This window comes from Suricata suricatta, chromosome 11 (genome assembly GCF_006229205.1).
Source record: "Suricata suricatta isolate VVHF042 chromosome 11, meerkat_22Aug2017_6uvM2_HiC, whole genome shotgun sequence".
Classification (NCBI taxonomy): domain Eukaryota; kingdom Metazoa; phylum Chordata; class Mammalia; order Carnivora; family Herpestidae; genus Suricata; species Suricata suricatta.
The window spans coordinates 28258638-28281501 of record NC_043710.1 but is presented as its reverse complement, the minus strand read 5'-3'; the positions used below and the strand labels follow the sequence as shown (position 1 = coordinate 28281501).

Below are 22864 nucleotides of genomic sequence, written 5' to 3'. Positions count from 1 at the left end.
TGCATCTGTCTTTTGAATGAGTATTATTTTTTCATTGGGTAAATACCCTGTAGTGGAATTGTTGGATCATATGTTATTTCTATATTTTTAATTTTTTGAGGAACCTCCATATTGTGTTCCACAGCGTCTGTGCCAATTTACATTCCCACCAATAGTGCAGTGCATTTTTCTTAAAGCTAAATGTGCTCTGTTCAAGTGCTTCTCTTTTATTCTCTCCTTTCAGACATGTGAAAATGTCCTTTCATTGAGGAAATGATGGTAATATAGATGGCACTTGTGTGTTTTATCTCTTTTGTGAAATGTTCTTACCTAGCAAAATTAAGTTGACAACTTTGTCAGTTCTCTGTTTGGGACATCTTTCTGGCCTGCAAAACTCATAACTTTGGAAGTCACTGACCAATGGGAGGTATTGAGTGGTAAGAAGCCCTCTGTTCAAGCAAAGGAAAAGTCATTGCAAAGCACAGAGCCAGGCAAGTACTGTATTAACACCAGTGTCCCTGAGCCACAGCGATCTGCGTGACATCTCAGAACTGCTAGGTTGCTATGGTTGTCACCAGACCTACGTAATTACCTAGGAAGTTGCTGTCTTCGTGACATATGAGGCCCATGCCATGCAGATATTCAAAAAAGAAAAGATCTCTGCATCTGAGAACTGTACCTGGGAACAACAGAAGCCATTACTGGAACGCAGCCACATGCACACATGAAAATATTCATACACACAGGAGAAGCACTGTCTCTTGCATGCTTTGGTGATTAGATGTGCCTCATGTGAAGTCCACATAGCTGTGAGGAGGCAGGCCTTGGCTCCAGAGCTTAAGCTTTCTCTTTGAAAAAAATTGAAAGAAGCCAGGATTCTTTCAATTGCTGGAAGCAGAAAACTGGTCTCAGTGAGAGGGGAATGAATTGGCTCCCCCAACTGAGAACGGAGTGTTTGTGTCAGGAATAGCTTGATCCAGGGGCTCAGTGACAGTAACGGGATCTGGCTTTCTCCTCATCCCATGATGCTCTGCTTTCCCCCTGTGATTATTGGGCACAGGCTCTCCCCTATGAGGACCTCACCACGTGGTCAATTGGCTGCCAAATTTCTAGCCTTGGATCCACCAGAAAAAAAGAAAACTTATCTTTCCCAACAGTTCAAACAATCAAAAGTTCTACGTCTGGGTCTCATTAGCCCGAGTTACATCATATGCCTTTCCCTGAACCTTCCACTGTAATCAGGAGCATGCCGAACCTTGAGCTGGGTGGTGGGGGAGCCTTAGTTCTCTAGAATATGGTCAGGATCAAGTGAGGTGGCCAGCCCAGCTTTCTTTTTCCCCCAAAGGAGTGGGTTCTAAGAAGTTAGTCCCCAAAGAAATATCGCCCATGCTGCTCACTCTCCCTTTGCCTCTGCTCACCTCCTCCCTGATCTTCCTCCCCTCTGAGATGTTCCAGGCCCCTTGCTGGCTGGCCCCTGATTGGATCAGACAATGGGAGGCACAAGCAGGAGATCTGAGGGAGGGAAAAGAGAAAGAGGTGGAGGTATTTCTTCCCTGCTCCCTTACTGCTCTAGCACCTCCCAGGGCCCCATTTTCACTGGGGCCAATTCTTGGGACTTCTTCTTCTTGCCCCATCAGTCTCCTGCTGCTGCAGTCTCTGGGTACCTCAGTGGCCTTTCTTTGTTCCTTTGACCCTGTCCATATATCGGTACACGATCCCTTAAAGTCTTTTCATTTAAACCAAGGTTCAGCAAACTCTGGCTTATAAGCCAAATATCCAGCCCGGTCTCTTTTTTCGTGAAGACAGTCTTACTGAATGGGACTCAGCCACACCCATCGCCCATCCCTTAGGTGCTGTCTTTGGCCAGTTGCAGCAAAGACCTATGTGACCTGCAAAATCAAAAACATTATTATCTGGTCCTTCCCAAAAAAATAATTACTGAGCCCTGGGAAAATCATTGGTGATGGATTTTGTTTCCTGCTGCAACCCTGTCTATTACATTTTCTTATAAAACTTAAGAGGAAAATGCTACTTTTGCTGGGAGATTCGTATGTAAATATTAATATAAAAGGTCAACCCCGCTGGCTCAAGGGGAAACCACATAGGGCAGACAGAGGGATAGCAATCTTTGTTCATACAGCAAGCCCTGCTCTCTCCCCGCCCTTGAGGTGAGGGGTGTGGGACCGAGGATGCCTCCGGCGCTGGCCCCCTGGCCGGCGCGCATGCAGACCGCACACCTGAGTGCTCCGACTTCATCAGAGCATGCAAACGGGAAAATCAATATGTAAAGAACCAAACCGAAACGCTGGAAGAAAAAGATGAACATTGCTAGGTTTAGAAAATAAAAATCTTCTAAACAGATAAACAGTAAGCATTGCACTTTGATTTGTACTGTTTTCCAGTCCATAAAACCCTAATATCCACCGACGTTTCATTAAGAGGCTCTATGCCACCCGGCAAGCCTGCGCGGCTTGAACAGATTGCTGCAAAAATGTTATCTGAGCCGCAGACCCGATCTTTAGCAATGTTTTACATGGGTGCTAAATGGGGGAGAAGTCTGATCAATCATGAACAGAGCTCTAGTTTAGGGGGAAAGTAAATGCTGGAGTTAAATGAACAAGATCTATCATTCTGCAATGCAGTTCTTAAAGTCAATCCAAAAAAAAAAAAAAAATGGTAGGCAAAGAGCATTTATTGGAGTGAGGAAAAAAAAAAACCCCAGCAATGAACATATGCAACCAGATCCTTCAGCTTTCAGAAACAGGGAGGATTTGTGTTGTAAATAATAACTCTGGTGTAATAAATGTTCAAATTATGTTGGAAAATTGTTCATTTGGACTCCTAGCCTTTTGCAATCTCCAAAGCTAATAATACTCCAGTTTATGAAACCCCTTACTAATACATCAAAACCTCTTCATCTGTTGTCACACTCATTCCCCGTGGCCCCACTGGAAGCTTGCTGAATGATCAGCCAGAATTGAAGCCACTATACAGGACACTTTTCCTTAATGATCTCCATTCTGTGATCGCAAGGAAGAGGAAAAAGCCCCAGATAAGAACACAGCAACCCTGAATTGGATTCTGGGCTAAGCTGAGAAGCTTTTGACAAATTATTAAATCACTCTCTGAGCCTTAGTTTCCTTATCTGTAAAATGGGACCAGCTACCTCGGCTCCCTGCCATCCAGGTTCTTATAAATTCAACTATTTCCACTTAATGAATAATTTCTAAGAATCTTTTATGTGTCAGGAGGGTGCTGGGTGGGGAGGAAGGTGCGACCCCTGCCCTCATGAAGCTCACATGCAGAGAAGAGAGGGCCAGTGACAGCATGCTGCGGGAAGCCATAGAGACATGTCTTTGACCCAGGAGACACCTGTGGGCCAGAAAGAACTTCTGGAAGGAAGGGATCTCTAAATGAATTCTTGAGGAAAAAGTCAGAGAAGAGGGGTAGGACGGAGGATATTATCATCACAAGGAAAACAAGAGACAGTGGCCCCTTGGAGGTGCTTCAAGCATCTTTGCATGGTCTCATCTGAGATTCAAGGTGGGAGGTCAAGAGCCTGGGGAAGCAAGGAGGGCTAAGCAGGACCCAGCTATCAAGGGCCTCCTGGTGCCGCTGAGGAATTTGGACCTAACCTTAAAGGCAATGGGGAGCCCACTGAAGGGTTTCTGCTGGGGGAGGCAGCCTGATTTGCTGTGTTTTAAGAAGGCCATCGTCACTCCCCCTCCCCCAGCAGCTGCCAGCAGCAGGAGTGAGACAGGGGACTGGAGACAGGGAGCTCCACAGGCCAGGGGTACTGGCAGCAGCGGAAGAAGACAGAGGGAGTGGAGACGAGGGAGAAGAGGCCACATAAGAGGATGGCCTTGACAGGACAACCTGCTAGATTTGTGGTAAAAGGAGAGGAGGGTTGGGCTCGGACAAAGGGCAGATGCTGGTTTTTGTCACTGAGAGCCAGCATGCTTGACCGTGGTGCCTGGCACGAGGTAAGGTACACAGTATGTGCTCAATAAGTGTTTGCCAACTCAAAGCAGAATCCTTCTTTTCCTAGCTTCATTCTCATCCTGCTCCTGTTCCCCTCACCCATTGTACCTCACCCTGCACATCACTGCCTCGTAAATCTTTTTAAAATACCAATTTGTCTGTCAAATTGAAATGGCTCATTTAAATGGCTTAGGATTTCCCCAGGCACCACTCGGAGCCCCTCACTCAGCCCCCCTAAGCCAGCTCCCCCACACCAAGCAGCCTTGTTTCTGTTCTCCTTCAGCCAGGCTGTCCACATGGTGGCCCCGTGACCTGCTGGTCTTCAGGTCTTTATTCGGGCTGTGCCCCCTCCCTGGAGCACCAGCCTCACCTCTCTTATTCTGCCCCTGCAAATTCAAATCAGAGAATCACAGTGGAGACCAGGAAAAGAGAAAGCAAGTCTCTCTGTACCCCTGTTAATTCTGTTAATTCAAGACAGGCTTGATTCTTTGACACCCAGGCAACTCACAGGTCTGCAGTTAAGGAAGTTAGGAAAGACAAGAAACAAGAAGTAAGTTTATCTAGGTTATAAATAAATTGGCTAATCCAGTTCCAATCCATTCCAGACTCTCAGGGTCCTTTTGATTTTGAAATGCGTTTTTAAAGCATGAGTGGATTATGATTGTCGGGGGTGGGGGGTTGTGGGGGAAGCAGTTTTGTTACAGGCCTTGAGCTGTAAAAACTGCTATTCCTGTTCTTTCCACAAATGAGCCCACTTTAGTATGTCCCGCTGGGAAATGAAGGCAATTGCTTTATGCCCGGGAATTACCAGAGATTTACCTGAAAGTGCCACCTCACACTCAGTGGGAAAGAAGTCTAAATGAAGGGAAGACAATTAGCCCAAGCGCACCAACCTCAACGGTGTTGGCTGGCTGGTTGGTTGATTCTGAAAGCCCATTTTTATTTCTAGAATCAAAAGTTGCAAAAACAAACAACAAACAGCAAGACCCCCAGTAGTCACATAGTCCAAGGATGAGAGGCCCATGGGGCAAACGCAGACAAGGTTACTTTGAAGGCCTCCCATCTTCGTGTCTGAGGCCCTCCCAGGCCTCTGGGAAGGGCATCCCACAGGACAAATCACAATCCTTCAGGCCAAGAAAGCCGCAGAGCTAGGCTTCCCAATTGCAGCATGACCCATCTTCTGCCCCAAGTTGGCTTCACTCCCTTTCCAGCCACCAGGGCAGCATTTGTTCAAACTACGGTCCAAGAACCACGTGCACCTGCATTAATGCATGGTTTCTATCACATGCTTCCTGGGCCCAGATCTCTGAAGCTGAGTTCATTCTTCAAGGCTGTGTAGTCAGACTAGCAAGGCTCCTTTTCTCTCCCAGTAGACTGGCATTCTCCTCCCATTGTTTTCCTTATCCAGTTTAGGGTATCCAGTCCAACTTTTTATTCTAAGCATCCTTGCGATTCTGTGTCCTACCATTCTACTCTGTTCCCCCAGAAAACTCACTCCTCACCCACCTCGATAATGTTGTCAGATCTCTTCTACTCTCTTCAAATTACAACTTCCTAATTACCAAGCACACAACCTTGTAGTGATCCCCTAATTCTCTGAGGATTTAGAGGCTCCTAAATGAGAATTCTCTCCTCCTCTAGATACCGACATACCGACACACACACACACACACACACACACACACACACACACACACACACGCCTCCTATGGCCCCATCCTTCACTTTGACTCTAGATCCTACTTCACCTTCCTTCTCAGAACCTTACACTTTCATATGCCTCCTCTCACCTGTGTTTTTATTTACATTCTCTTAACTGAATTCTTCCCTTTGGCTTTCTTTTCCCATTGTAGAGCATCACTAGAGTAACAAATTAGTATGAGACTCTCTCCAATATCCCACTTGGAAAATAATTGCATCGGTAAGGACATATTCTACACTCGGATGCAATACTTGAATGTTCACCTGATTGTTGCCTTTAAATCCTTAATAAAATGAAGAATATGTTCAATACATCTTTTTTTTAAAAACTGTTTATTTATTTTTGAGAGAGAGCCAGAGTGTGAGCTGGGGAAGGGGCAGATAGTGAGGGAGATACAGAATCAGAAGCAGGCTCCAGGCTCTGAGCTAGCTGTCTGCACAGAGCTTGATGCGGGGCTCGAACCCAATAACATGAGATCTGACCTGAGCTGAAGTCGGAGGCTTAACCGACTAAGCCACCCAGGGGCCCCTCAATACAGCTTTTTAACATTTATGATTATAGAAATTTCCAAATATACTGAAAAACAGAGAAACTGGTATAATGAACCACCACATACCCATGACCCAGTGTCAATAATTACTACCATTTTATGCCTATATTTTAAAGCCAACCTCACATATCAAATGATCACAATATGCAACTCCAGATGATAAGAGTATATTTCAAAAAACGTAACTTATATAAATTATTACAGGTAATTAATTGACTGTGATTCTTTAATATCACCTAACATACAGTCCAAGTTCCCTTTTCCCAACTATCTCAAGATGTCTTTATAAGTTAGGTTGTTCAAAATCAATATTCAGTCAAGATTCCCATATTGTATCTCACTGTTATGTTTCAGGTTGTTTTGTCTTGTAATAGTCTCCTTGCCTTTTTTTTTTTTAATATTTTTTATTTATTTTTGAGAGACAGAAAGAGACAGCGTGAGCAGGGGAGGGTCAGAGAGACAAGGAGACACAGAATCCGAAGCAGGCTCCAGGCTCTGAGCTGTCAGCACAGAGCCCGATGCAGGGCTTGAACCCATGAACCATGAGATCATGACCTGAGCCAAAGCCGGAAGCCAGATGCTTAACCAACTGAGCCACCCAGGCACCCCAGTCTCCTTGCCTTTATTTTTTTAAAAGGTTGATTTCATGGGCCATTTTTTAATCCATGAATTATCCAAAATTCTTGAATTGACTGATCATATCTTTACAGTGTTGATAACTTGTGTCTCTAGTCCCCACGTTTCTGGTCAAGTGGTAATTACATCAAGAAAATTCATTAGATTTGGGTTCAGTCTTATTTTTAGTAAAGAATTTCATAGATAGTACTTTTTAAACATTACATAGTAGAGACCACTTTTAGAAAAATTCTTCCTCATCTCACATCTTCTTACAACTCTCAACTTTCTATCTCTTTCCCATCCACAGTCAAGTATTTCCTGAAAGTGGCTGTCTTCACTTTCTTAATTTTTGTTTAGCTTCTACCCACTCTTTAGCCCACTCAGATCTAGCTTCTGCCCCTGTTGCTCCTAGAAACAGTAATGACCTCCATACCATCAAATCAAACAAACTTTTTTTTTTCAATTCTTATTTTGTTCCAGTATAAAATTTAGGAGCTTAAAACAGTAATTTATTTTTATCTTTCATGGTCCTGTGGATTTACTGGGATCCGCTGGGCACTTCTTTGGGGTACTCAACAGGTTGGAATCTTCTTGACATTCAAGAAGGCTTCTTTACTCATATGTCTGGTACCCAGGCTGGAATAGCTAGATTAACTGGGGCCTGGCCAGGCATCTCTCTCTCGTCTTGGTCTCTCTCTCTCTCTCTCCCTCTTCCATGAGGCATTTCACAGTTAGTTTGGACTTCTTCATAACATGATGGTCTAAAGATGAACGGACTTCTTACATGAGAAGGTGTTTCAAGAGACCAAGAGACACTGTAAGGATTCACATGACCTAACAACTCAAAAGTCACATAGTGTCCCTTCTGTGCAGTTTACTGGTTGAACATGGCCAACCCTCATTCAATGTGAAGGATACTATACAAAGGTATGGATTTCAGGAGGCATCCTTCATATTAGGAGATTAGCTGTCACATTTCTTCTTTGACTTTTTAACAATTATCAGAGCCTTTGTAAACTATCTATTTTCTGGAATACTCTAGTCCCTTGTTTCCATGACACACCACATTTCTGCTCTCTTTCTACCTCTCTGACAAAGGTCTATCCATGGTCTTTGCATGACTCATCTTCCTCTGCCATTATCTTCTAGGCCTGACCCTATCCCTCTTCTCTTCTATCTATATCTCTTCTCTCCCAATGCCATTTCAATGTCCACAGTTTTTATTAATTCCTAAAATGTGAATGATGAAAATATTAATAGCTCCAATCCAAGCTATCTTCCGATCACCATACCCCACTATCTCGAAATCTCTCCTTGAATATCCAAAGGTACATCCAACTTAGCATGACCACACTGAACTCCAAATGGACCTCTGCCCCCAGTTGGGTTCTCTTCCAGAATTTTCTATATCATCTAATGGCACAACCGTTTCCTCTTTTTGCACAGAAAAACTTGAGGGTCATCTTCAACATCTCTCTCTCTCTCCTTCATTGGCTCACTTTATTCCTTCACCAAAACATTATTTCCAAAATATTTCTCCCCACTCTCCCCCATCTCCCCCACCTTGATCTCTTCTATCTCCACCTACTATCCAGACTAACATCTCACACATGTCATCTCTAGAGCTATCCCTTGAAGAGGGTGAGATCTAGAGCAACCCAAGGCAGTGCAGAGTTCATCCAAAGTACTGGCCTTTGAAAGGAGGCAATTCTGCAATGGCATATTTTATTGGCCCCTTGTGATATTGTTAAAGACAGCAACATCAAAATTGAATCTTAATGATGCTCATCACATAATATTCATTCTGTAGCTTCCCATCCCAAGTGTAAGGCTCAAGAAGGTCCTCCTTACTCTCTACCAAGGGAAAGGCCTGCTAACTGGTCTCCTTGCATCTGCTCCTGCCCCTTTAGAATTTCTCACACTTAACAGACTGAGCTACCCAGGCACCCCTAGAATTTCTCTATGCAGCAGCAAAAGTAACTTTTTCCAAAATGAAAATATGCATCATGCTCTCTGCTTAAAATTCTGTAATGACTTCCAATTGATCTTAGGATAAAGGTGAGGGGGTTGGGATATCCTTAACATAGCTTTGCACATAAATAAGAGACATGGTCTGTCCCCTTTATTATTATGACATTTTGGCCACAAGTAAGAGAAACTTGAACTCAATCTCAGTTGAACAATAAGGAGTTTCAGAAATTATATATCCCATAAAACAGGAAGTCCTGAGGTAGGGTGGCCTTCAGGGCAAGTTAATTCAGCAATTCAGCCTTTATCAAGGAAAAAGGTTCTTTCCACATGTCTACGCCTCCATCCTTGATGCCAGCTTCATCTTCAGGGGGAGAAGATGGCTGCAGCACTCCAGGCTTCACATTCAGATTGGACAAAATTCAGAGGAACAATTAAGGACCAACTTTTCTTTTGACTCACTCTTACGAGCAAGGACACTTCTCCTGGAAGTCCCCAGGAAACTTTCCTTCTCTTCTCACTTGTGAGAATCACAACACAAGCTGATAAGTTAATCAATAAAAAGGATCACCCCTTTGAACTAGGAGTGAAGTCAGTGTCCCCTGAAGTAGAAGACTGTGTTGGGGGATGTCTAGACTCCTGAACAAAATGGGGATTCTGTTGGGAAAGAAGAGGGGAATGGGGGATGCTGGGTCAACTCTGCAGTCTGATTTTACTCCAAGTTCCCCTGCTTCTCTCCACTGCAGCTATATGAATCTTCTTTCATCTCCTTGTCTGTACCTGCTTCCTTCTTTCAGAGTGTTCATACATGCCCAGGAATGCTTCCCCTGGGCAAATGCAAAGTATCCTTCCAATCTCAGCTAGAGCATTACCTTCCCTTGGATTCATCCCTGACCTTTGCAAGACCAAATCTCTCTACTAGATAAATGTTCTTCGAACAATGGCCTTCTCCCTGGTAGCATTCACCACTGCTACAGTTGTACATGATTTCTGTTTTTATTCCATCAATATGTCCCCCTATCAGATTGAAAGCAGGGACTGTGTCTGATTTTCCTCACTACTGGATCATCAGTACCTAGTACAGTGTCTGACACATAACAAAACCACAAAGAAACAAAACCCAAAATATCATGAGTTGCATGAAGGAGTTTGAAATCAAAGGGAATGATTTTAGTTAAGGTGACTTTTACCTGGGTATCATATAATCTGTAGTCCAAAATGGGAAACTTTTGAGAGTGAAAGCGGGCTCAGTTAATTGTCCTAACCCGGAGGCCGGGTCGGGTGCTCGTCCCCGGCGTTCGGCGGAGAGTCCTCGTGGGTTCTTTTCCTGAGGGAGGGAGAGAAAGGGCAGGAAAAGGGATGCACAGAGAGTAAAGACACAACTCACGGTTTCCGATCAGGCAAGAAAGAGAGAGAGCGCTTTATTCAGAAAACTGTCTCTTATAAAGGTTTCAAGGCGGGGAAAACAAGGCAGTTGACCTAGGTCAGTTGCTAGGAAACAGGGTCAAGGGATAGAGTAAAAGGGGAACCAGACTAAAGTGTTTTAGCACAGTGCCTGAGGGGCCGATACCACCCTGCCTGCAGGCGGTTGATCTTTGGTCTTTTGGCTTCTCTGACAGGGAGTGGTGCTCCCCTGCCAATTTTGCAACTCCCCTCAGGGAGTGACAAATCCAGCTAGCAAAGGGCCAAGCAGCTGAGATCTTTGCCACTCCCCACAGTTAATAATTAAGCCAGGACCACAGGGTACACCAAGAAAACCAAGATGCTTCCACGAGCACCAGCATAGGTGGTTACCATCTCTGTCCCTCAACATTGTCCTAGAGTCTTTCCAATACTCGCTTTGTTGTTGCTGTTGTCTTTTTTTGTGTGTGTGGGTGTTTCATTTGTTTGTTTGTTTCAAGTTTTTCCAATACTTTGTAGGGAAAGAATGGGAGGGCATGTATTTCCAAAGGACCACATTGGGGTACTTCTCTTGGGATTTCCAAGAGGACCTAGAGTTTCTTGGTTAATGTCTATGAACCTTTGGAACACATCACACAACTTAAGTACAGATGCCTAGTATCCATAGCTTACATAATATTTCTTTCTATACATCATGGTCATAGAGAAATCTGCTTTGTCACTTTCTGTTCATGGTAATGTTAATTGGTACACCTTTTTGGAGAGCAATTTGGTAGTTTATCTTCAGAGTCTTCAGAAAAGGATATACCTAGCAATGCTACTTGTCAGAATTTGTTCTATAGAATGATCAGATAACATTCAAAAATATTTGCAAGAATTTACTGTAAAAAAAAAAGTCCCCCAATTCTTAATCCCTCCCTATGCCCATACCATTTGCCCATAATTGTGCTGCGCCATTCCACTCTGTGCAGTTGGCCACATAGCTTGCTTTGGCCAACAGGATGTGAGCAAATGTGCCGCAAAGGCTTGCACAAGTGCTTGCATATTTCTGCTAGCTGTTGCTCCTCTGAACAGCCATGAGACCATGCCTGGGCTAGCATCCTGGAGGACAACCACCTGGAACAGACCGGAATTGTCCTGGTTGTACCCGCCATGAGCATCCTAAAGAAACCAGTAGCCAGCCAATCACAGACATGAGCAAGTCCAAATGAGGAGGACTGCTCCACCAGCAGGCAGGTGACTGCGAAGGTGTGAGTGTGCCCCGTGGAGAACAGCCATGCTGAGTTGAGATCAGCTGAACCCCTGCAATCTTGTAAACCAAACAAATGTTTGTGCTTGTGTGCCACTGCCATTTCATGACTGCTCACTACAAGCATCGTTGTGTCAACATGTATTTGATACAACTGCATGACATCCAACAATGGAAAAATGGACCAATATCATGCAGCCATTAGGAATGGTTTGTAGATGTATACTGACTTGAAATGTTCACAACAGACTGATAAACTACAGAAGGAATGCAAAACATTGTACATAATAAGACTCCATTTTCATAAAATGTACATGTCTGTACCTGCAAATGAAAGTGTCAGGTCTAGTGTGCAAGATTCTGACATGGTTATCCCTGGATGGTAGGATTTGAGATGATTTTCGTTTTTTATTTATCTGCATTTATAGTTATTTTATAAGAACATGTGTTACTTGCATAATTTTTCATAGAGGAGAAATATATATTTTATGGCGTACAACATTTGCTTGATTATCCTTTGACTTATCAGTAATCATCCTGAATGCTTTTCAGGTTCTTTTTGCAGATAAGGTCATCGGCTCTCGATTCTATAACATCCTGTGCAGGAAGCTTGGAAATGTTGCCTCTTCCAAGATTTACTAGGGAGTGCAGGTAGTAGAACATACTTTTCTAATCCCTCCAGCAAATAGGAGAAAAAGAGCTTTGTGTGTGGAGGTGGCTTCACACCAGCCCACAAAGTTTAGAAGAACGCTGTGTTTCCAGCTCCCTTGTTAGAGCCAAGATACGGTAGAGCTCCTTCCCCCAGAGACAAGGGCTGGGGAAACTGGGAGCAGAGGAGGGCACCCAGGCAACTTCCTGTCTACAGGGCTTAGTTACAACCCTTGAACAAACAAAAGAGACCTTCTATTCTAACAGGGTTTCAAATTTCATACATTCAGAATAAGAAATTCAATGCCCCAAGGCAGGCCAAGCATACCTAACACTAATTCTTCCAAAGACTAAAAGGACTTTTCTTTTCTTTTTTTTTTGTTTCTTTTCTTTTCTCTTTTTCCTTTTTTTCCATTCCCTTCCTTCCCCTTCCACTTCCCCTCCCCTCCTCTCCCCTTCCTTCCTTCCTTCCTTCCTTCCTTCCTTCCTTCCTTCTCTCCCTCCCTCTCTTCTTCTCCCTTCTTCCCTACTTCTTTCTTTGCTTCCTTATCCAGCATTTTGTAGTTAGACTCTCATGTAAAATCAGCCCTAGTTTATATAGCATCTCTATCCCTGCACTCTCCTTGCCAATCTTCAATTTGCAATAAATCCCACATCCACTTTTTTCTACCAGAAGTGCTGCTGTTGCTCACACCTGCTTCACAGAGCTGGTGAAATCACACATCAGGCTGAAGGATTCTATAACAGTCATATGATAATAGTATGTAATCCCACCCAGCTGGCTGTCCCTAAAACCCTGGATTTCTTTTTCTAAATCCTACTAATTGCCTCATCCTTTTCACTAATTTGAGTAGATATTTTCAATCACTTTCATGCCCAAGCACCTCTGTTCCTCCCTTCCGCACACTCTGTGGAGACGTTGACTCCTAACATATGAGATTCAAGGGCTGGCCTTCCTCCTGCTCCAACTGTCTCCCTGCCTCCTTGTGTCCTATGAACCAACCTCTCATTCCCACCCCCATCTCCCTCCAACGCTCTTGGTCCCAAACAACAGGTATCCCCAGGACAGAGGCTTTTTAAAAGCAGGTTCAGGAGTTCAAGCAGAGTCCACAAGGCACTCCAGATGATCCTTCAATCTTCTCAAATTAATGCAGATTTTTGTCTTTATGTCAATTTTTAGGCGAAAGTCTCCAGCTTTCATCTAATTTCCAAAGAGTTCTATTGACTGAGGACTTTGCTTCAAGTTAGCCACACTTTCTTGTATTTTCGGGATCTTCCTTTTTTGACTGGCACGCTCTTCCCTATCTACAAATAACCTAGGGCCGTGGACAAGCATGAAATATAACTGACAGATTATGCCAGGTCTGCTCAGGCTGCCATTACAAAATAGCACGAGCTGTGTGGCTTTAACAACAGAACTTTATTTTCCCATTTTTTGGAGGCTGGATGCCCAGGATCAGACTGCCAGCATGGCTTGTTTCTGGTGGAGACTCTTCCTGGATTGCAGACAGCCATCTTCTTACCGTGTCCTCGTATGCCCTTGCTTTGGGTGTGTATGCAGGCAAAGGGTGAGGGGGACCTATCTCTCTCTTCTTTAGCTTTCCTTCTTGTTGTAAAGGTTGAAGGGACTGCCTCCAATCTCTTAAACTGTTGAAGCTGAAACTGGAAGCCCTGAGACAGGCTAGTTTTTGATTGTCTGTCTTTGCTAGTTTTTGGCTGCCAATCATTGATTGTCTTTCATTGACTAGTTTGGCTTTGACTGAAATCCAAGGCTGTTAGTAACATTCCCATCTACTTCAAGGACATACTTTATATTAGTTGAATCCATTTAAATTTATTGAGATTTGTTTTATGGGCCAGAAGATTTTCTATCTTAGTAAATTTTGTATACTTGAGAATAATGTGTATTCTGCTCTTGTTAGATTTTTTAAAATTTATTTTTCTACATTTTTAATTATATTTTAATGTTTGTTTATATTTGCAATATAGAGAAAGAGAGTGTGCGAGCAGGGAAGGGGCAGAGAGATGGAGATAGAATCTGCAGCAGCCTCCAGGCTCTGAGCTGTCTGTCAGCACAGAGCCAGAAGCAGGGCTCGAACTCACAAACCATGAGATCACGACCTGAGCTGTTGTCAGAAGCTTGTTTAACCGGTTAACTGACTGAGCTCCTCAGGCGCCCTGGGTGGTTGTGTGTGTGTGTGTGTGTGTGTGTGTGTGTGTGTGTGTGTGTGTTCTTTTAAACATCATTCAGGTCAAGTATTTCTAGAGTTCTCAAGTCTATTATATTTTTGCTGATTTTCTGCCTATTTGTTCCATTAGCTATTGAGGGAGCATTTAAAAAAAATCTTTGTGGAGCGCCTGGGTGGCTCAGTCAGTTGCGCTCTGACTTCAGCTCAGGTCAGATCTCACATTCGTGGGTTCAAGCCCCGCGTCAGGCTCTGTGCTGACAGCTAGCTCGGAGCCTGGAGCCTGCTTCTGGTTCTGTGTCTCCCCTCTCTGCCCCTCCCCTCTCATGCTCTGTCTCTCTCTGTATCAAAAATAAATAAAAACATTAAAAAAAAAAGAGCTCACTTAAAAAAAAATCTTTGACTGTAATTGTCAATAGACTGAAATTGTCTATTTCTTTGGGTTTTTTTCTCCATTTATTTTAAAGTTTTGCTATTACGTACATAAACATTTAGGATTTTTATTCTCACTTGATTAACTAACTCCTATGTGATTGTGAAATGATTTTCTTTACCTTTAGCAATATTCTTTGCTCTGAAATATATTTTATCTCATATAAATATAGTCACTCCAACATCCTTTTGATTAGTATCAGCATGGTCTATTTTTTCTATTCTTTTACTTTTAACCTATTTGTGTCTTTATATTTAAGATGCCTTTTCCTGTGCACAGCATAGGAAATTTTTAACATAATTTGACAGTCTCTCCCTTTTAAACTAGTGTTTACACAAATTACCTTTGATAAGATCATTAACATGGTTAGGTTTGAGTCTATCATCATGTTATTTGTTTCTATTTCTCTCCTCTGTTTCAGGTTCTCTTTTTTCTCTTTCATCTGACTGCTTTGGGATTAATTAAGTATTTAAAAAAAATTTTAGTGTTTATTTTTGAGAGAGAGAGAGAGAGAGAGAGAGAGAGAGAGAGAGAGCATGGGAGTGGCACAGAGAGAGGAGACACAGAATCCGAAGTTCCAGTCTTTGAGTTGTCAGCACAGAGCCTGATGCGGGGCTTGAACCCACAAACAGTGAGATTATGACCTGAGGCAAAGTTAGATCCCTAACCAACTGTGCCACCCATGTGCCACAACTGAGTAATTTTATGACTCTATTCTATGACCTTTGTTGGCTCATTTAACTCTTTGCTTTCATGGTTTTGCGTTGTTTTAGGGTTTAGAGTATACTTCACGTTAACAATGGAAGTTCAAGAGTTGATTGCTAAAGATTAAGACTCATGGAACCAAAAATGACAATATTTACAAAGCTATAGTATGTCCATATGTGTGTGTGTTATAACATAAAATATATATAACAACATTAAAGTAAAGACATGCATGTATCACAACCAAAGGCTGTCTCATAGTGGTTGGTCTTGAAAAGTCAGGAATCTTCTATCGCCCCCCTTTCTATAAGGGCCACAGCCAAATGCAATTTATCTCTTGGATCAAGAACCACTGTGCGTATACAGAACTCCTCAGAAACAAGCAGCCCCAAATGGCACCTCACCCAGTCATGTAGTCATATGTATTCTTGCTACATGTCGGTTAACTCTCCCAGGACTCTCAATAAATGATGCTGCAAAGTTGTAAGACTTGCGTCCAAATTTCTCAGACCCTTGGTTTCAAGGCAATACTACGAAAGAGTTTGTTTCATGACTCGACTAGGGGTCATGACTTTACTATGCAGAAACACTAGCAAAATGGCTCAGATTAATTCCTACTCCACTGGAATTAACCCTTACAGCATAATCTTTAATATATCATGGTCTACCATCGAGTGATAACACACCACTTTATGTGTAATATAAGAACCTTAGAACAGTGAATTTCCATTTCTCTCCTCGTGGCTTGTACCCTATATACAGTTGTTATTATGTGTGTCCCTTATACATATGTTATAAACTGCACAATACATTCTTATTATATTAATTTGAGCTGTCAGTTACATTTTTTATCTTTTAAGTAATAAGAAAAAATGTCATATATATTTATCCTTCCAGTTGAACCATTTCTGGTGCATTTTGTTTCTGTGTGTTCAGCCAGATTTCTAGCTGGTAACGCTTTCCTTCTGTCTTTTTTGTTTCTCTACTCCTCTTTTACTGTTTTCTTTTGTATTAAATAAATATTTTCTAGGGAACATTTATAATCTTTTAATGATACTGTTCCCTGTATATTTTTTGAGTTATTTCCTTAGTCCTTGTATTAAGGCTTATGTTATACGTCTTAACTCATTAGAATCTACTTTAGATATTTGAACTCAATTCCAATGAAATATAGAAACATTAATTCTATACAACTATTCTTTCCCCCCCACCCCGTGCCATTATTTTTCCATATATTACATCTATATATATGTTATGAACTCAACAATACACGGTTATAATTATTACTTTGTATCATTTTATGTCTTTTAAAGGAGCTGAAAAAAGAAAGTAGAACAAATATATATTTATAGCTCTTGTTATATTTACCTTTTATTTGCCATTTCTGATTCTTTTCATTTGTCTGATGGATTTGATTCATCCTCTGGTCTAATATAGCTCAGTAAAGCTTTATTCCTACATACTGCCTTTATATTGTTTGCCAAATACGTTACATATCTATATGTCATAGGCCTAACAATACACTTGGATACATACTTTACATATGCATTTTAAAATCAGTTGTGAGGAGAAAAAAATGCATTTCTACTGTCTTTCATAATCACATTATTATCTTTACTGGTGTGTGTGTGTGCGTGCGCGCTCGCGTGCACGTGCGTGTGTGTGTGTGTGTGTGTGTGTGTGTATGTTTGAATTGTTGTCTTAAGTCATTTGCTTTCTGCCTGAAGAACTTCCTTTAAGGTTTCTTGTAAGGTAGATCTACTAGCAATGAATTCTCTATTTTTGTTTATCTGGGCATGCCTTTATTTCATTATCACTTATGAAAGGCAGCTTTGTTGGATACAGGATTCCTGGTTGATTGGCTATAGGGTATGGTTCCCCTCAGTGGCAGTTTCCGTTGCCTATTTTTTTCCCTGTATATGGGTCATATTTTCATATTTCTTTGCATGTCTTATAATTTTTTAATTATTTTTTTTGAGAGACACAGAGAGACAATGTGAGCAGGGGAGGGTCAGAGAGAGAGGGAGAAACAGAATCTGAAGCAGGCTGCAGGCTCTGAACTAGCTGTCAGCATAGAGCCTGATGCAGGGCTTGAACCTATGAACCGTGAGATCATGACCTGAGTCGAAGCTGGATGCTTAACCGACTGAGCCACCCACGTGTCCCAATTTTTTTTATTTTAGAGAGAAAGAGAGTGCAAGCAGGAGAGAGGGGTAGGGGGAGGGAGAGAGAGAGAGAGAGAGAGAGAGAGAGAGAGAGAATCTCAAGCAGATTCCATTTTTTTGAAACCTGATTATTTTAGATACCATAGTGTTACAACTCCAGATATTGGTCCTCCTCCTCCAGGTCTTCTTCTTCTTGTTTGCTTGTTTATTTGCTGAATAACTGACTGGACTCTCTTAGAGAAGCCGCTTCCCCACATTGTGAAGGCTGTGGCATTGCTCCTTTGGAAGTGCTGCCTTAGACATGCACACAGTCACCCTGGAATGACAGCGGTTTAAAGAGAGCTCTCTCTGACTATTTCCTGGGTCACAACCAAATTTAGACATCACTAATTGTCAGCTAATTGCTCCATAGTTTTAGACAATGTCCTGGGGCAAAGACAGCTCCTCAGTCTGATCCCATTGAACTCATAATCTTTGCCAAAGTGTTTTGAGATCAGTGTTTGAGGTGTGTTCTGACCCCAGGAGTCACCAAGCTGTCTCTGTCCTGGGTTCTTCCTGGTAAACTAGCTGGCTTGTGATTTCGTGTGTGTTCTCGTTACTAATGAGCATCCTTTCCTTGAAGCTTAAAGAAGGGCCTTTACCATTTCTTGCAAGGCCAGTTCACTGGTGAACTCATTTAGCTTTTGTATGTCTGGAAAACACTGTATCTCTCCTTCACTTCTGAATGATAACTTTGTCCAGTAGAGTATTCTCGTTTGGAAGTACATTTTTCCCAGCACTCCCTTCTGGCCTGCAATGTTCCTGCTGGAAATCTGCTGATAATCTTATGAGGATTCCCTTGGAGCATGTTGTTTTTCTCTTGCTGCTTTTAATATCCTCATCTTGTCTTTAACTTCTGCCATTTTGATTGCAATGTGTCTTAGTGTGGGTCTCTTTGGGGTCTTCTTATTTGGAATTCTCTGGGCTTCCTGAGTCTGGACATCTATGTTCTCCCCAAATTAGGGAAGCTTCAACCATTATTTTTCCAAATCAGATCTCTTCCCTTTTTTCTCTCTCTTCTCCTTCTGGGAGATCTATGATGATAATGTTAGTCCATTTGATGGTGTTCCTAAAATCCCTTAAGTGATCTCCATTTTTTTCTACTCTTTTTTTTCCCCTTTCTTTTTGCTGATCTGTTTGGGTGAATTCCACCGCTCTGTTGTTGAGTTGACTGATCCTTTCTTCTACTTCATCCAGTCTGCTGTTGACCCCCTCTAGTGTCTCTTTCATTCATCTATTGCATCGCTGAACTTCATGGCTTCTGTTGGTACTTTCCTTTATTTTCCATCTCTTTTTTTTTTAAATGTTTTTTCTTTATTTTCGAGACACAGAGAGAGACAGCGCGAGCAGGGGAGGGTCAGAGAGAGAGGGAGACACAGAATCTGAAGCAGGCTTCAGGCTCTGAGCTAGCTGTCAGCACAGAGCCTGATGCAGGGCTCGAACCCACAAACTGTGAGATCATGACCTGAGCCGAAGCCGGCCGCTCAACTGACTGAGCCACCCAGGTGCCCCTATTTTCCATCTCTTTGTTGAAGTTCTCACTGTGATCATCCATTTTTCCCCCATATGCTGAGCATCTTTATGACCATTACTTTGCATTCTTTATCAGAGATAAGTATAAATTACTTATCTCCAGTTCACTACAGCTTTTTCTTAAGTTTTAGTGTGTTTTTTTCATTTGGAACCTATACCTCTGTTTTCTTCATTTCACTGGACTCCCTGTGTTGGTTTCTGTCTAGTAGATGAAATAGTCTTCTCTCCCAGTCTTGAAGGAGTGGCCTTGTGTAGAAAATGAACCTTATCACTCAGCCCTGCCTCAGCTCTTTGTTGTCTCTTAAAAGTCGGTGCTTGTCCAAGGAGGCTATTGTATGTTTAATGGCTCCCAGTGGTTAAGGATGTACCAAGACTTGTCAGTGTCCCAAAGGGGAGGATCTCAGCAGCTAGATTCAGACTTACTGGAAACCAAATCCTCAGGCATCAGGTTTTAAAAGTATGCAAATATATATTGTCCTGTGGGATCACAAGTATAAGCCCTGCTGGCTACCAGAGCCAAGCAATGTAAATGTGTCCCTTGGCAACAGCCACCAAAATGGGGCACAAGACATGGACACCCTCCAGGAAGACACTGATGCTCTGGATTGCAGCAGAGGGTGAGCCTAAAGATAGAGCCTGCCCTCAGAATTCTCTGGAAAGGATCACACTTAGCACCTAGATGCATGTTTAATTAGAACCTTGCCCCTAAAGTCTCAGTCTGATGAGGATTAGCCAATAAGCTTCTTTCACAGAAAGACTGAGTTTCTGGGTCAGTTTCTTCTTGCTCTTTCTTCCCTGGGGGTATCAGCTGGTTAAGAACTCTGTTTTCTTTGTTCATAGTCCTGTTGGGACCCACTAGCATGAGTCCTGCTGGCTGCCAGAGCTAGGTGATGTAGAAGTGCCCCCCAGCAGCAGCCACAAAATTGGTGCACCACATAGGTCCTATGATGGTGACACCAATTATTACAGCCCAATGAGACAAGGGCTACAAGCTCCCTGGTCTACAGAGCCAAGTGATCAAGAGACTCCCGGGTCTCAGCCACAAAATTCAGGGCACCACATGTGTGCTAAATCTCCCTCTGGGAGATTCTGTGCTCTGGATGCTTTCAGGTAGAGGAGATGAGCCCCCTTCACTTAAAGTCTGGGTGCAATCAGCCATTCCTGAGCTGGGCCCAGAAGCTGATGAGCCTGAGCCCTTGAACCCTTTAAGAGCAGTTTCTTAGCTCACAACCAGTCTGCGGAACTTGGGACGCGAGCCCCATTGGTTTTCAAAGTCAAGTGTTTTGCAGGCTTGTCTCTCAAGTGCACATTGTAAAAGTTGGGATGCCTCAAGTGGGGCTCCATGTGGGTGATGTGTTTTCTTTGGTTGGTTTTTTTACTTTAAATAAACTGAATTTTGAAACAGTAAAGAAAATCTAAACTCCAAATAAATAAGGTCCTTTAACAAGTAGAGGGGGATGGGAAGAATAGTTATTTTGACATTTTAGGTTCCATCAAAAGAAACAAAAAAAGCATATGCCATCCCAGGGGAAATTATATAAACCCTTCTGGATTTACAGCAGTGCTGGAATTCTCTGGTAATTCTCACAGGAGCCAAGATTACCTCTGGAACAATCTAACTATTGGAAAGCACTAGTGTCTGGCCGAAAGCCAAGTAGGATAGGGCAAAGGATGTGCTGTTCTCAATCCTGAGAGTCTGGATCAATCCCAGGGGCCCAGCCTGCCTGTGGCAAAACTGAATAAGCAAAGACTGTTTCCAATCCCCACCCACTTTCCTATTCTCTTCCTAGTCCTCCTCCTCTTCTTTAGCCTTGATCTTTCTGTGCCTCCTCCCACTCCTTCTCCCCCTACTCAATTCACATCCTGCTTGTGTGATGAGCACTGAAGGTACAAAGCCACCTACTCAGGGCCCTTGCACTTTAATAAGGAGCTCTTTCTGTACACCCAAAGTAATGTTTCTCTATTGCCAGAAATTCAACCTCTCTACTGGCAGTGGGAAACATGTCTGGTCTCAAGCACTACACTTCCTGTCCCAAGAAAAGTCAGCTCAGATTTGGTGAGGCACCAAGGACTACATCCCTGCATCTCACTGCGGGCAGGTGGGGACGTACAGCGTCACAAAGATATTACCTCAAACTCCACTGCTCTGCTCTGGGCCCGCTCTCACAGAACCTTGCCCTCCCCTCATATATCCACATCCCTGCTGTCTCACTTAGCCTATTTACCTTCAGCCTCTATTTAGCTGTCCCTTTTTCCAGAAGGCCTTCCCCAGTGGATCCCCAAATCTGGGTTCTGGCCCTCTGATGTACCCCCATCATACTGAATGCCTTCCTCCCGTAGCACTTATTACACTGATTTGCTACAGTAAACCAGTTCCCATCATAGCGCTGAGATTTAGCAGGTGCTTAGTTTATCGAATGAATGAATGGTCTATTCACAAACACTCTAGCTCTGCAGAGACTGTGAAGGTACTTGGATCTATGTTGATAATGTCCTGGTATCCTTCTTGCAAGAGTAAGAGGCACAGCCCCGTGACCTTTTCTAGACTATCAGGATGGGGGGACAAAACAAGATATAGGAAATGCTCTGGGGGTACCACTGTCCAGGGGGCCCCCTCTCCTGGACCCCAGCCATAGTTTTTTTAGGGATGCTGAACCTGAGGCTCAAAAGTAGGGCTGCAGAAAATCCATGAATATCTTGACACTTTAATCAAACATTCATGTCAGTAACTATACACACATTTTCCTAGAAGGATGCCCTTGGTTTTCAATGAGTCTCAAAAGGCTACGACAGAATCATTGCTCTAGGCCTGTACCGTCCAATATGACAGCCACAGGCCACATGTAGCTATTTAAGTTTGAATGTCAATTAAATTTTCAAAAGCTTGGTTATACTAGCTACGTATCAAGTGTCTCAATACCCACTATTGGACAGCCCAGATATAGAACATTTCTATGACTGCGGAGAGTCCTACAAAACTTCTCTATATTGGCAGCATTACCCTGCCTACAATGTACAGGCAAAATTTGTTTGAATCACGCAGTGTTTCGGTAAAACGAGTTATCATCGTTTAGAAACGGAAACATGCACATCTGAAATCCTGATTTCTTTTGGGAAACGGGACTATCTGCCAACTTGGGGACTGCACTCCTGGCAGCTGGCCTGCACAGGACTGCTCAGTTTAGTTGGCCCCTCGTCATAGCCAAGCTAGTTCCTTGGCCCTCCAAGACATTTGAGTTTGCGACCCTCGTTTCTAGGGGACCTCAGCCACCCAGGTTTCTTTCCAGTCTCCTGTGTGTGTATCCAGAGTCCAAGTTTGCGTAAGTGGGGATGAATTTGGCTTAACAGCGCATCTTGGGGCGAGGTCTAGGGCTGGGGTTCAGGAGACCTGCTGGAAGTTGGGGAAGGGTAGCGCCTTCTCCCTTTCAATTCTCCGAAACTGGAAGAAGAGAGAGGGAATTTTATCCTGAACATCTGTTGCTTGACAAAGAACTTCCCCCGTCTTCCTAGGAGCCCTCCAGTCCCCAGCCCAGTTCGCCTGGGCCCGCCCCTCGCGACGAGATCGCGGGGAGGGGCCGAGTCGAAACCCGAGCCCCGCGCCCACCGCCCGGGCTGGCGACGTGGCTCGGCCTCCCCGGCCTCCCCCCGCAGCCCGGCGGCCAATGGGCGCGTGAGCCGGCCTGCCCGAGGCTCCCCTGCCCGGGCCC

The 22864-nt window shown here is 43.3% G+C and overlaps 1 protein-coding gene across 1 annotated transcript in view; it reads left to right on the top strand.

The window, feature by feature from the left end:
• The first annotated feature begins 3935 nt into the window (after positions 1-3935).
• RCN1 (reticulocalbin 1) overlaps positions 3936-22864 on the top strand; it is a 31319-nt gene continuing 12390 nt past the window's right edge. Inside the window, exons 1-3 of the mRNA XM_029915552.1 lie at positions 3936-3962; positions 21416-21521; positions 22668-22827. Coding sequence (XP_029771412.1) covers positions 3936-3962; positions 21416-21521; positions 22668-22827 — 293 coding nt within the window. The remainder of the gene's footprint in view (positions 3963-21415; positions 21522-22667; positions 22828-22864) is intronic.